This window comes from Gobius niger (genome assembly GCF_951799975.1).
Source record: "Gobius niger genome assembly, chromosome: 20".
NCBI lineage: Eukaryota > Metazoa > Chordata > Actinopteri > Gobiiformes > Gobiidae > Gobius > Gobius niger.
This window is the reverse complement of record NC_136871.1, coordinates 24,033,479-24,046,976: the sequence shown is the minus strand read 5'-3', so window position 1 is coordinate 24,046,976 and position 13,498 is coordinate 24,033,479. Positions and strand designations below refer to the sequence as shown.

At 41.7% G+C, this 13,498-nt stretch overlaps 1 protein-coding gene across 1 annotated transcript; it reads left to right on the top strand.

The window, feature by feature from the left end:
• Positions 1-585: 585 nt before the first annotated feature.
• Positions 586-10,658, top strand: twf2 (twinfilin actin binding protein 2). The gene is made up of 9 exons (XM_079579162.1): positions 586-704; positions 5,095-5,273; positions 6,442-6,537; positions 7,421-7,525; positions 7,615-7,629; positions 8,100-8,222; positions 9,691-9,841; positions 10,226-10,347; positions 10,490-10,658. Exons 1-9 carry the CDS (start codon positions 608-610, stop codon positions 10,655-10,657), a joined length of 1,056 nt encoding a protein of 351 aa, XP_079435288.1. The 5' UTR covers positions 586-607; the 3' UTR covers position 10,658.
• Positions 10,659-13,498: the final 2,840 nt, after the last annotated feature.

The following is a 13,498-nucleotide window of genomic DNA, read 5'->3' as shown; positions in this document are numbered from 1 at the left end:
GAAATGTCACTTAGTCTAAATAATTTTCCAAATGTGCACTTGGGGATTGATTGAGTTTTCCAGATGGTCCAGGCTCCTGGGGAAATATCACCTCGAGGTTACTTCAAAGTAAGATGACAGATGAAAAGTAGATTTCAAATGAGAAGTCCCAAAACGTAGCGTAAATGACAGGACCAGATAAAGTGCACTTGGCTCTGAGGACAATGCCCTGTCCCCTTCTCTCCTTCTCTCCTGGTGCTTGGGACCGTGGTGGGGTTGGGGGTTTCTCAATCCAGTGCCCATGGCTGGACAGTCAGAGAGCTAATTTTGGCCCAAGTGATCAGGTTGCCTCTGTGTGCACATGATTCCGTCCCAGTTACTTGCACGATGTCCCTGCTCATGCAGTCAAACAGCTTTAGAGAGGCCAGACGCACGCGACAGCCCACTCAATGAACCCGGAGTGAAGTGTCCCATTGAAGGATTTTTCAGCGCCTTCTGTCTGGACTTGATTAGTGATTGATTGATTTTTGTGTGTGTGTGGGGGGGGGACTAGAAATTGTGTGCGTGTTTTTTTTGTTTTCCTTTTATCTTTGGTAGCCGGCGGGAGGACCGCTGCCACTGCCCCGCCATGTTCTTAGCGCTGGTGTTGACCCCAGAACTGAGGGAGTTCCTGGCCCGAGCCAGAGGGGGAGCACTTCGCCTCATCAAGGTGCGCATCCAAGACGGTGAGTGATCCCGCCCGGGACAATGCAGACAGGAGGACAGGCCTACACCTTCCAAACACCTTTGTGAAGACTTTCAGCAGCTTCACAAACCAGGATGTTCTGATGCTGAACATCAAACCAAGAGCAGATTGTGTTGAACAATCTGATTGGACTAAAATGTAATTTTACCTTTATCCTACTGGATGTTTGTTGTCATTCACTATCAGGATCACAATCCAACACAACAATAGTGTAGCTAAAGTAACCTCTAACTAAATAAAACATCATATTGTCTTATTCAATAATAACAAAAGTGGCTGAACTCGACAAAACTGGGTCAAAATCAGGTGCAGTCTGTCCTCTCATGGGTTTAAACGTTTAAAGCCACACCACGCAACACGCTCCCAATAAAATATAAGCATTCATTTTATTACAGATAGTTTAAAAAAAAATGTTTTGCTTCTCTACGCTAAAACATGAACTCACATGTGTCTCACCTCTCCTCAGACCAGACTGTGAACGTCTCAGGCTCATCTCCATGGAGATGTTGACTAAAGACAGACAAATATGAAATTTAAATAGGTTTGGTCCTTATCCAAATTCATTCTTTCATTTTCCACAACAAGAATAGCATTTTCTGTGTCGAGCTGGTATCGGGGCATGTTTTGTATTGGCGACAGTATAATCCAAAATGTTACGCCGTAAAACATTATCCAAATCTGCAAAAACATTGATGAGCGCCAGCTCCATAACAAACTGACTGAAGTATCAAACTTTTTAAGAGGGGCAAATAGAGATCCTCATCCTCATGCCACTAACCTGAGGGTGGACATTTTTTAAATATTGCCTTTGGCCTCCCTGTATCTGGGCCTGCAATGTACACGAGCGCATCTTGAGCACTACGTTCTTTAAGTTAGTCCAAAACCTAGACCGGGATTAGTTTTTCACCAAGTTAGAAAAGAAAAGATTAGTGAAAATTGTGGCCCAAAATAAAGCCACATTTTCTCCATTTCCCAGTGTTGATCATCATATCTGTCCTAATATGGGCTTTGGGGGCATCCTCTTGGATATTTGGATGTAATTGACAGTATTTCCAGCCTTTTTAGGGCACTTAAACACGTATTTGACCCCAGATATGTGTAATAATATTTCTCAAAAGCATCATATTGGCTCCAGGCTGGAGGGCCTTTTTTTGCCCGCGGGCCTGAAGTTGCCCACCCCTGCCCTAGACTCTTGTTACTGACCGATTATGTCATTTGTACACCCAGTGTTTTCAGAAAGAAATGTTGCGTACAGTCATGATTTAAAAAGAAGCAGTGATTTGTCGCAGTAACTAAATATCCTCTCTAACTCATGTCTGTGACTAATAATGCACCTTCATCCCGAGCGTTTATCGTGGCCCGAGTGAGATGTGTGTCAGCGCGGGGTTTCTCACCGCTGCATATGGGGTGATGACTGATGTTTCTATGGCTGTTTACATCCGGTTTGGGACGATGACCTGATCCATATAAGTCACTCATTATTAACGACTTAGCCTCTCTTGTCTGTACATGGTGGGGCCTAAATGTTCAGACTTGCATTTGATGGATGTCATGCCAGGCGTGCTGGGTCAGAGCTGGACTGTCCCACAGCGGGATAGGCAATGCTTTGATGGTGACACTTGTCTATTTGCAGCGGCTTGTGACTGGACATGATTGAGCATTGCTTTTCGATGTCAAAAGTGAAACGTGAACTAGTGTTGATTTCATCACTGCCGCTAAGTTTACTGTCTGTCTCTATCCTCGCATTGCATCATCGGTTCCCGCGGTAGTTTTACTCACTAAACCAAGCATAAGAGTGTCTGAAGTTTTCTCATTGAAGTAGAGGACCTCATGGTGGTCGTGGTATTGGCATTTCTCCACCTTCACTTTTTCAGGGTAAAGGATACAGGAACTATTTTGGAGGAAGCGGCAAAGATTTGAGATGATGAAATGGTGTTGAATGAGAGTGTTGTGGTGACTGTTTTGGCCTGTCCTCCAAATCCATCAGACCACTGGGCTCATCTCATGGAAAAAGACAATCAAAAGTCGAAGTGCTCAGGAAGTTTTTGTAAAGTAATTGTTCTGAAGGTGCTCTTTTTAGGGAGGACCTACGAAAAGGGAACAGGAGGATTTTTTTTAACCAGTTGCTGGCTGATCAGGGGGCTAGGGTTAGGGTCAGGTATTAGGGTTATGATTAGGAACTGCAAATGTGATGTAAGTTGTGTTTCGCTCACACAATTCTGACACATATTTAGAAATCAGAAGGTCTTGGCTTTCAAATGAGCTATCACACTGGCATATAGGCTGTAAGCTCTCCTGTCCATACGCTTTGAGATCTAGATATGCATAACCCTAACCCTCAGAGTGCAGATAACAGGTTGAACTTGGAATAATAGGTTTTACCAATTGGACAAATTCTATTAGAACACAAAAAGTGGTTCAAGGGCTGCATTTTACCTCTCATACTTTTGGGGGGTCTAGCCATAGTGTTGATTTACCCAGATGTAAAACAATAAATACACAAAAACCAAACTAAACTGAGGAAAAGCCAGGACCAAACCAGGTCTACACCAAGAATAAACTGGTCAATAACTGCATAAACCAGGTCACAGTTCATACTAAACGAAATCCATACTATAGTGTAATGGTACCAGGGAGCAGATGCAATGATGTTTCCCAGCACCGCTGTTTCCTCGTCCATAGAAAAGGGGGAATAACGGCACAGGGCAACAGTGGTATGGAGGACCAAAGATACATTATGCTAAAGCATCCTGCAAAAACCTCTGAGCACCACTGCCGTCATACATAAAGTTTACTTAAACAAAACTTAAACAACAGGAATTTAAGTTGAAACTAAAGAGAATGGCCAATGGAAAGTATGACATAAATGCGTCGAGGAGGAATGTGTCAGAGCCCAGAATAGCAGCGGCCCGAGAGGTGCTGGGAAACCCCCCTACAAGGACACTCCACCGTGGGATTTTCTTCAATATTCATCCTAAAACATGGTGATTATCTTTTTGATGCAACAACAAGGTGTATAATATTTTGGAAATATTCACAGTAAACCTGTCTTGTTTCTTTATGTACAAATGATCACGACATACACAGGGGTAGTAATGTATAAAACACACGTGACAGTGTAAAACCAAAAAGAAACTGCAATCTGTGTGTTTAATATATTGTAGGCATATAACATGTGTTTAAGGTCCACTGCTGAGGGAAATGGATGACCCACCTGTAGATCCAGAGAAATAAGGTCATGGTCAAGACTTTCAACAGAAGCACCCACAGGAAGCACAGGGAGAGCATATACAGTTGTGCTCAAAAGTTTACATACTATTTTTCCAAAGAATTTGAAAGGTAACACAAAAAGTCCTGTAAGTTCCTGGGCTGTTTTGGATGAACTGCACGTTTGAGCTCTCCCCACAGTGGTTCAATGATACTGAGGTCAGGAGACTGAGATGGCCACTAATGGGACCCCCAGTTCATCCAAAACAGCCCAGGAACTCACAGGAACTGGAGGGTTTTTGCAAAGAAGAATGGGCTGCATTACCATCAGAAAAAATAAAGAACCACATTGTCAAAAAAATCAAATATTCTGCCAGGGTATGTAAACTTTTGAGCACAGCTGTTGACTCCACACATCCTCTGTGCGGCCATACAGTATGTAGCTATAAGGAACAGTTCCTAATTTGATCAATGCAGACGATAACGGTGTAAAGTACTTTAACAATTTTAGATTTGTAGTACACTTTAAATAGAGTACAATATTTAATCCATGTCATTAAGATTTACCACCTTCAAAATAATAATAATAATCAAACAAATCAAGCAAATTCTCAACAACAAAATGATATTTACCTCCTTTGCTTAAGTGTTCATGTAGGTCATCCATAGACATGACCCCATTAGGCCCTGTGTCCAGTTTATGCCTTATCCTCACCTGAAGTGTTCATTTAGGTCAGTCATTCTGACAGCACTGCCCTGGGCCTCCGTGCACCTATACAATGACACATAACCCAGTTCTCCTGCTGAGAAGCTGAATGTGCAATAAAGGACTCTACTGAGGGCATCAGTTTGCAGCCATATTAGCACAATTATGTTTTGACAGCATACAGTACACAGTAGCATACAGTACACAGTAGCATACAGTACACAGTAGCATACAGTACACAGTAGCATACAGCATACAGTACATTAGATTGTGGTCTCACAGAGAGTCTAAGGACATTTTTGTTAGTCTGTAGTATGGTTTGATATTGATTTTAAAGTTGTTGTTCTGTTTGATCAAATCAGCATTATTTTGTGAAGCCACTGCTGCTGTGATAATGGGCTGCACAAAAAGGAATTGATGAATTGATTGTAGATTTTGTGCTTTTGTCTGATTTCAGAGCAGCTCGTTCTTGGGGCCTACAGAGAACCAGAGCAGAGCTGGGACCAGGATTACGACCACTTCCTACTTCCTCTCCTCGATGACCAAGAGCCCAGCTACTTCCTGTACCGTCTCGACTCCCATAATGCACTGGGCTACGAGTGGATCTTCATCTCATGGTCACCGGATCAGTCTCCGGTATGACACTCTGCCTCTTACTGCCAATAACTGCTTATTATGCATGATTCACCATGCTGCTGTCATAACAGAAGTGGAAAAATCCAAAGTCAAATTCCCTAAGCAATTAGGGATTTAGGAAAATTACTGTATTACCAACCAAATCGCTGTAAGTTTTGCTTCAAGTAGATCGCTAGGTGTAAAGCACTGTCTTAGCGGCGATATACAGAGATTACTTTTTTCAGTAGCTAAGGAATATAACATATTACTTACACAAAATACAGGAGTTATATATATTAGTCATTACAATTCAAGTAACTCAAGTTACAAGAGCATTTAAATGTATGAACGAAATAATACCAAACTCCCCCCAAATAAAATTACATTTCTGAAAGAGTAATATGTAATACAAACATATTACATTTTTAAAGCTGGAATCACTAATATAAAATATAATACAATGTTTAAGTAACTTGCCCAACACTGCCCAAAACATGCATTATAGTTTAATCCTCGTGCATGTTGATTCTGACCAGCCTGGCATCTGGAGATGGGTCCCCGGGCTCTGTACGTGGCTGCCCACTGCTCCTTACAGGCCCCCTAGTGATGTCAATCAAATGTAGAGGTCACATTTCATTGTAGTACAACTGTGTAATAATATTATAATGCACTTAACTTACATATCAATGTCCTCCGACAGCAACTAATCATGTCTCCATGGGGTCTTTTTACAGGGTTCCAAACAAACATTTTGGGTTGATGCACTAGTGCACCAGTTTTTATTTAAGTCTGCCAGGACATGACTTTGGCATACCACCTTAGAAATATTATTAAATGAATCTTCTATAACCATACACATTATAATAAACAAATTTAACAATGAACTTAACAGGCCAGTACGCTAACATAGGTACCAAAAAGATTGTTACAGCGGTTAGCTGAGCATGTGAATGTTAGTTTAGCAGTTCATCTTTCAGTCTTGTCCCAAGTGTTCTTACTTCTGGAATGTGCAAACCTACTCACAATTAAATCAACTAGATACTTTTTCAAAATTGGTAAGCCCTGCAGTATCCAGATAACTTCCACCTTTAATGCATTATTTTATGTACACAGTGTTTCATGCTAAATCCTCATTAAGAATGACAGTCTGTAGTTTCCACAACACCACTACTCCCTCTGATGTTTACAGGTCAAACAGAAGATGTTGTACGCTGCCACCCGCGCCACAGTCAAGAAGGAGTTCGGAGGGGGCCATGTAAAATACGAGCTTTTTGGCACAGTCGAGGTGCGGACGCTTTCTCATGTTTCTCATGCTTTGGACTGTACCTATGAGGTCTCCTAGAGCAGTGGCTTTCAACTGGTGGGTCAGAGCACAAGACCTTTTTCAGAGGGTTTCATTGGGCCTTGCCTCATATTACTGTTGCCTTATAATCAATGCAGACGTCTGTGACTAAGTAGTTTGATATTATACTACATAATTATTGATGATATATTATATATATGATATATAAATATTTAATGGGGGTCATGGCCAAAACCAATTGAGAATGACTGACCTAGAGGAATGTAACTCGGACTTAACCAGGAACTAAGCCACCACAAACTAGGTCTAAACCTGAAAAAAGGACGACGTTGGGACAAATATAGTAAAAACCAGGCGTAAAGAGACAAGGTCAGAACTATTGCAGGACGTAAGGACTTAACCAGGACAAATCAGAGCCTGAAGTAACACAAACAAAGGCTAATCCAGGCAGGGAATAGAGACTAAACCAGACCTATACATTAGGTTTAACCAGGAACTAAACCAGGACATGTCAAAACTTGGGTAATATACAAGAGTAAACCAGGACTAACGCAGGGCCTCAACCTACACAAGCCAAGTGTAAACCAGGATTCAGAAAAATGGACTAAGCAAGGTCTTAACCAAGACTAAGCGAGGACTACTCTAGGTCCAAGACTGGGCATGAACCTAGTCTAAGTCCAACTCTGGAAACTAGACTAAAGCGAGGACTAAACCCGGGCCGACTCAAGGCTAAACAGAGACTGAAAAGGCTCAAAACTAGGACTGTATCAGGTCTAAACCAGGACGTGGATGGAGCAGTTCAGCATCTTGAATCTCTGCACCCAACGCTTCATGGCACGTTTGCTTCCATCCCTCTCGCCTCCAGGATGACGTGTGCTTACTCGGATACCAGCATCATGTGGCATCGTGCGCCGGCCCCGCCCCTCTAACTGTGGCCGAACAGGAACTGCAGAGGATCAAAATCACAGAGGTCAGGGGTCAAACTACCTGAATGTTGTCTTCATGTGTTGCCACTGTACATTCAGCTAAACCTTTTTCTTTGTGTGTTGTATTTTACAGGGCAGAGTTAAACAGGTACGCCCAACTCATAACTTATGTTCTTACTTTTTTTGTTCTATTAGTGGCCCATTCAACTAACAATGGACCTATAGCAGGGCATACCTTAGGCACTTTCAAGAGTGACATCTGTACATTTAAGACAAAATCCTTGCTACCCCTTACTCTTGGCCAATGTAGGTACCAATCAGAGGCACTATTTATGCTAGTCCCAAGTCAACATACATGGTGGCATTAAAACATACTTCATACCCTGCTTTTTAAATGGAGAAAAGTTTTTCTTTCGGCATGGTAGTGGTATATGCTAGTAGTGCACAGTAGTATAAAAGTATACTTCCAGTTTAGGTTGAACGCATTTGTCCCACATGAAGTACTCCATGACCTTACATTTCTTGCATATTGTTGTGGACATTCTGTTCCTGAACTCAGTGATATCCCCCATGTCCCCACGGTTTGAATATTTGGTGTCTCTTTACCGCCCTCTGTAGGTGAAAGCAGAAATCAGCATGGACATCAAACAGACGCTCCAAGGGTTGGCCTTCCCACTGCAAGAGTCTGCAAAGAGAGCCCTGCACCTTCTGTCACAAAAACGCATTAATTACATACAGTTGGTGAGTCTGTTAACATTTCTGTCGGTATTACATTTATCAGAATATTTAGCTTTTCCAAGTAGCGTTTATTAAGACGTTAATCTGTGCTAATCCCGGGTTAAATCAAGGGATAAAATGGTGATTAACCCAGAAAAACACTACAAGGACTCGGGAATTGTTGAATGGGGGCCAGGCCCCCCCACACCCGTGCTGCAGTTTAGGAGATGCTCACATCCAGTTGTCTGCTCAGTTGTTTGGCCCTCGTCAAACTCACTCAAATCCTTTGCACAAGCCACGAAGGATCTCCTGATGACAAAGTGTACAGTTGCAACCTATAACACCAGACCCGCCGTGATAACAAGGATAACATTATCTACTCACTTCACTTCATAATATTTTAATCGTTTTTTTGAAATATGTATTAATTTGCACCATGTGTTTGTGAATCACATTACTCTAGCAAAACTTCATATCTTGCACGTGCTTTATTAGATTTCATTTGGCAACTCACCTACAGTTTTTCTTATGAATAATCTGGAAAATAAGACTTCTTCTTTATTCATTCTGTATTATCTCCTGAAGAGGGAGTTGATTCAAAAGACAAAGCTCTTCATTTTGGTTTTGTATCCTGATGAAGGTCACAGCCAGGCCGAAACGCACGCGGTGTGTATTTTATTCTCGCCACAATGGAATAAAGGCTTTTTACTTTTTCTATACAACAGTGTGCCTTGGATTTTTTTTATTTTTGGGAAACAGCCACAATGAAGTACACTTTACATAGTTAACCCACAGAACAAGCCTCTTTCTGCAGTCCTAAGAAGCACCTGTTGTATTTTTAGACATTTTGACGCATGGACCCACACTGTGCTCCTCTGTTCTTTTTCTTCAGCAAAAAAGCTCTTGATTTACGGGTCAATCTTTGTTTCTTCCCATGTGGTCAGTCCAAATTAGTTTCCTTCGCAGGGTGGAGACAGAGTGAGGAACTCAGTCACCCGGGAGGAGCTTGGAGTAGAGCTGCTGCTACTTTACGTTGAGGTGAGCCAGCTGAGCTCAGGCATGTTTCGGATACCTCCTGGTCGCCGGTGTTCCGGCGCATCCCTTTGGGAGGAGGCCCACGGGAAGACCCAGGACATACTGGAGGGACTGTCTCTCAGCTGCCTGGAGTGATAGGAAGTGTGTGTAGATAGGGAAGTTTGAGCATCTCTGCTTAGACTACTGCCTTCGCGACCCGTCTCCGGATAAAGCAGAAGAAAATGGATGAATGGGTCCTTGTTGTTTGCATGAATGTGCTGTGTACGTGCCGGGTTGGTAGATGTGAACCTCAACCTGGCTGAAATAAGGGAAATATTGTTCCCCTTGAAAGTTTTTGTGTGTGTGTGAACTAGATCTGTGATCTCTAATTGTTTCCCTTACTCCCTTATTTGTACATCCCATCCACTTAAAAAATCAACAACATAATTATAATCAAGCATTTTACTTCTGTCTACAGAAGCTGGACGTTGAGAAGGAGACAATCGAGCTGGTGCACTCCAACCCCACAGAAATTCAAGAACTGCCCCGGAGAGTTCCCAAAGACACGCCCCGATATCACTTGTTCCTTTACAAACACAGCCATGAAGGAGACTACCTGGACTCTGTTGGTGGGCACCCTTTCATTAAAGTGGGAATGTTAATGTGTCATGTACGATAAGGGAAAGTGTAATTGGAATGGTTACAACTGGCAAGTCAGAAAGGCTGCAATTATTTGTTGATACAAAATCCTTTACAAATAAATAAATGGCCATTGTAAAACTGATCTTTACAAACATGTTTTGAAATGCATTTGATTTGCAGTTCGTATGACAGTCTTCCCTCAAATGTAAATGCTCATGGTTTAAAATGTGCCCAGTTAAATAATAACTTGCAGTTATAATCTCAATACTTCACAAATGACTTGATGTTTTTCTTCTTAATGGTTCAGCCCTGGTATGCCCGATAACAAACTTCACTGTCAACTGTTCATATCCTCTTTTCTTGCCTTGCAGTGTTTATTTACTCAATGCCAGGGTACAGCTGCAGCATCAAAGAGCGGATGCTGTACTCGAGCTGCAAGAGCCGGCTACTGGAGGAAGTGGAGAAAGATTATCATATGGAAATCGCAAAAAAGGTACACGGTACACCTGCACCAGCACAATCTCATGTCCCCACGGAAGGTTGTGGACACTGTAGCATCACGGGACGGACACGCACCGTTTAGACACATGATCACAGGCAACCGGAACTCACTTTGTGCCCCTCTGAACCCGCAGTTGGAGATCGACGATGGAGACGAACTGACTGAACAGTTCTTGTACGATGAGGTCCATCCCAAACAACACGCCCATAAACAGGCCTTTGCCAAGCCCCGAGGTCCCGCAGGCAAACGGGGACACAAACGTCTGATCAGGGGCACGGGAGACGCGGTGCAGGACAGCTAGAAACAGGATTGACCTCCTTTCATGGGTTGTGTTCAAGTTGCAAAAAACTAAGGGCGGGCGATTTGTTAAATGTATGGCTAAGACGCTATGTTTAAAATAAATGTCCACAATAGAAATAGAAAATCCACAGATTAAGTTACTTGTTCGTCAGCAGTTGGGCCAATGTTACTGTAGTATGTAGAGGCTCAATCATAGCCTATGTACCTGTATGATTAAAAACGCTGTATTTTGAGTTATTAGAGCGGGTGATTATTAAAAAAAATCATCCTGTGATCAAATTCTGACCTGCCCTCCATGTATTTTGAACTGCGAACACAACACATTAGTCTCCTGTTCCGGTCCTAATCCCAAACTCTGTGTTGAATTGATCTCCTTGTTGTACAGACCACAGCAAAGACTTGAAGTGTGGCATGAAGTTATTGTGCAAATTACGCTGTCATCCCTTTTTCTGTTATCACACATCACCGTGCTTCGTTTCATCTCCATTGTCATTTTAAGAACAAGGCAAAAGAAAGGCCACAAACAATGGCTTTCGTTGTGTGTTTTCAACATGATAGAGCTGCAGTTTTCTTCATGTGTTTGCACTGATTTGTTGTATCAATTTCATGTTTAGAGCCAAAAGAGGTTTTTTATCAATATTTGTAAAAAACTGGGAAATGAAATGACAAATAAACATATTTTTACTGTGGTATTACATGATTTCTCTGTAGTTTATCCATTGCTTAAGTTGATGCCCCGTTCCAGTTTTTAAGGGTAAATGTTTAGGAGGATCCGGCAAAGATTTGATCTGATATAATGGTGTTTAATGAGAGTGTTCCGGCAAGGACCTGTTCCCTGAATCCATCACATCAGACCAAAAGTGTTCCTGAAACCACAGATTTACAAATGAAGCATTGAGTTTATCGCTACAGGCACACACAATGATGCATGCGTTTGAAGGAAACACAAAAACAACAAATAATTGTTTAGTGTAAATTCATCGATAACAGTTGCTGTATAATAACCGCACACTGCAAATCATTTCGTGAGGCGTTTAAAGCATTACTTATTTTGTACCTACTCGCGAAAATCCGCTTTTGTTCAGCATCTAAAACACCACCCCTGTGTCCAAGGTTAGAAAACCATTCAGTCGGAGCAATAATAATGAGGAAAGTAGATTTTTCTTTTTTTTTCTTTTTTTTTAGAAAGGATTAAGTGTTCAGCAATGCTTTAAGTGTGTACTATCGATACTATAAAATGTTGAAAAATGATTAAATAAAAAAAAAACAAGGGCCTGGGTCAATAATGCGCTTGATAAGCTTCACAAAGCACACCATTATTCTTTCACCATCTACGCTCACACTAGTCATTTGGGCGAACGGACCCGCTCAAAGACACAGCAGTGACACTATGAACTGGCCATGGCTGGAATCAAACTGGACGCACTCATTTGTCATTGATACTTGTGATATTTTAAATAATTGACGCGTTTTTCAAAGATAATCTCAAAAAGGACCACACATCCACCTAACATCCAGGCAATCCCACGATTCAGCTGCTGTTGCAACAATATTCTGGCATTGCCTTTGTCAAGCGGGACGGCCGCAGCAACATGTCTGGAAAAGATGACGATGATGGGAAGAGCAAAAAGAGGAAAAAAGTATAATAGGCGAATAGCTGGTGCTCTTTTAGGAGTGTAATAGTTTGAACACGGACAGTATTTTCTCAAAAAGTCATAGAAGGATCAGTTATTTTAATACTACAACCACTAAAGTAATTCAAGTCATACAACTCCTTGAACACTCTATACTCACTACTACACTTCCTACAAGTTAAACTGCAAAAAAAACAACGCTTTCTATTACAAAGTTTAAAAAATACCTCCATATGAATTTGATGCACTCAGGAAATTGCCAGTGAATGCAATAACAACTGCATTCACAAAAGAAAAAAAAATGTCCTTGCCATAAATGTAGAGAACACACTGTATACAGCAACATCAATACAACATTTACCACAAGAGATGCCCACTGTGAATGCACCACCACTAGGCCCTTTATATGTGGTGTGTGGGTGGTTATGCACCGTGCTGATAACAGACAGGGCACATGTTATGGGACTGCGCTAACATAAAAATCTGTGCACAAAAACAAAAATCTAAACATAACCTTATTTCTTTTCAAAATGGGCCATCTTCCCCCCTCTTTTCTCCCCTAAATCATGTGTATCTATCCAGCTGCTTTCGGAGTACTCCCTGAAATATAATGTTTTCTTGTCAGTTTAAATCACACAAGGCCAGATCCTGGAAAGCTGGACTCGTGGTAGTGTGTGTGTGTGTGTGTGTGTGCCTTTTACTGTTTCCTTCTCAGTAAATGTGCTCTCTTCCTTGTAGCCCAGTCGCCAGAAAGACACCAGGATAAACGGCAGAAGCGCCAGCCTGGAAAACATTCTCAAATGTCGAATTATTTACATGAGTGCCGTTACATTTCACAAGATGTCACTATGAGTCCAATTGGTGCATAATTTACATCATTCAGATTTTAAGAAATGGCCACAATCGTAAAAACTACTGCACCCTTTATTTATTACGACCAATGCCCTGAAGGCTGTGATCCTGTTTAACTCATTCTTTACCACAGTGCCCTCTTGTCTCACTGCTACTACTAAGGTAAAGTCTAAACACAACTTGTATTTTACTCCTTGGTATTGCATACTTCCATGTCTACTTTAATCCACTGAACTAAAGGAATACAATGAAAACAGTAGATAATTGTGGGTGTTGACTTCTTCTCCTCCACTAAAATGTATTTGGTCATCAACATCCAGCCGGGCGAGATGAAGTCCACAAGACTTCTAAGAAAA

Coding starts and splice junctions, on each gene's coding strand:
- twf2 (XM_079579162.1), top strand. CDS start 608: ATGTTCTTAGCGCTGGTGTTGACCCCAGAACTGAGGGAGTTCCTGGCC. Junction 8,223..9,690: donor GCATTAATTACATACAGTTG/GTGAGTCTGTTA, acceptor TTCTGTCTACAG/AAGCTGGACGTTGAGAAGGA. Junction 10,348..10,489: donor ATATGGAAATCGCAAAAAAG/GTACACGGTACA, acceptor CTGAACCCGCAG/TTGGAGATCGACGATGGAGA.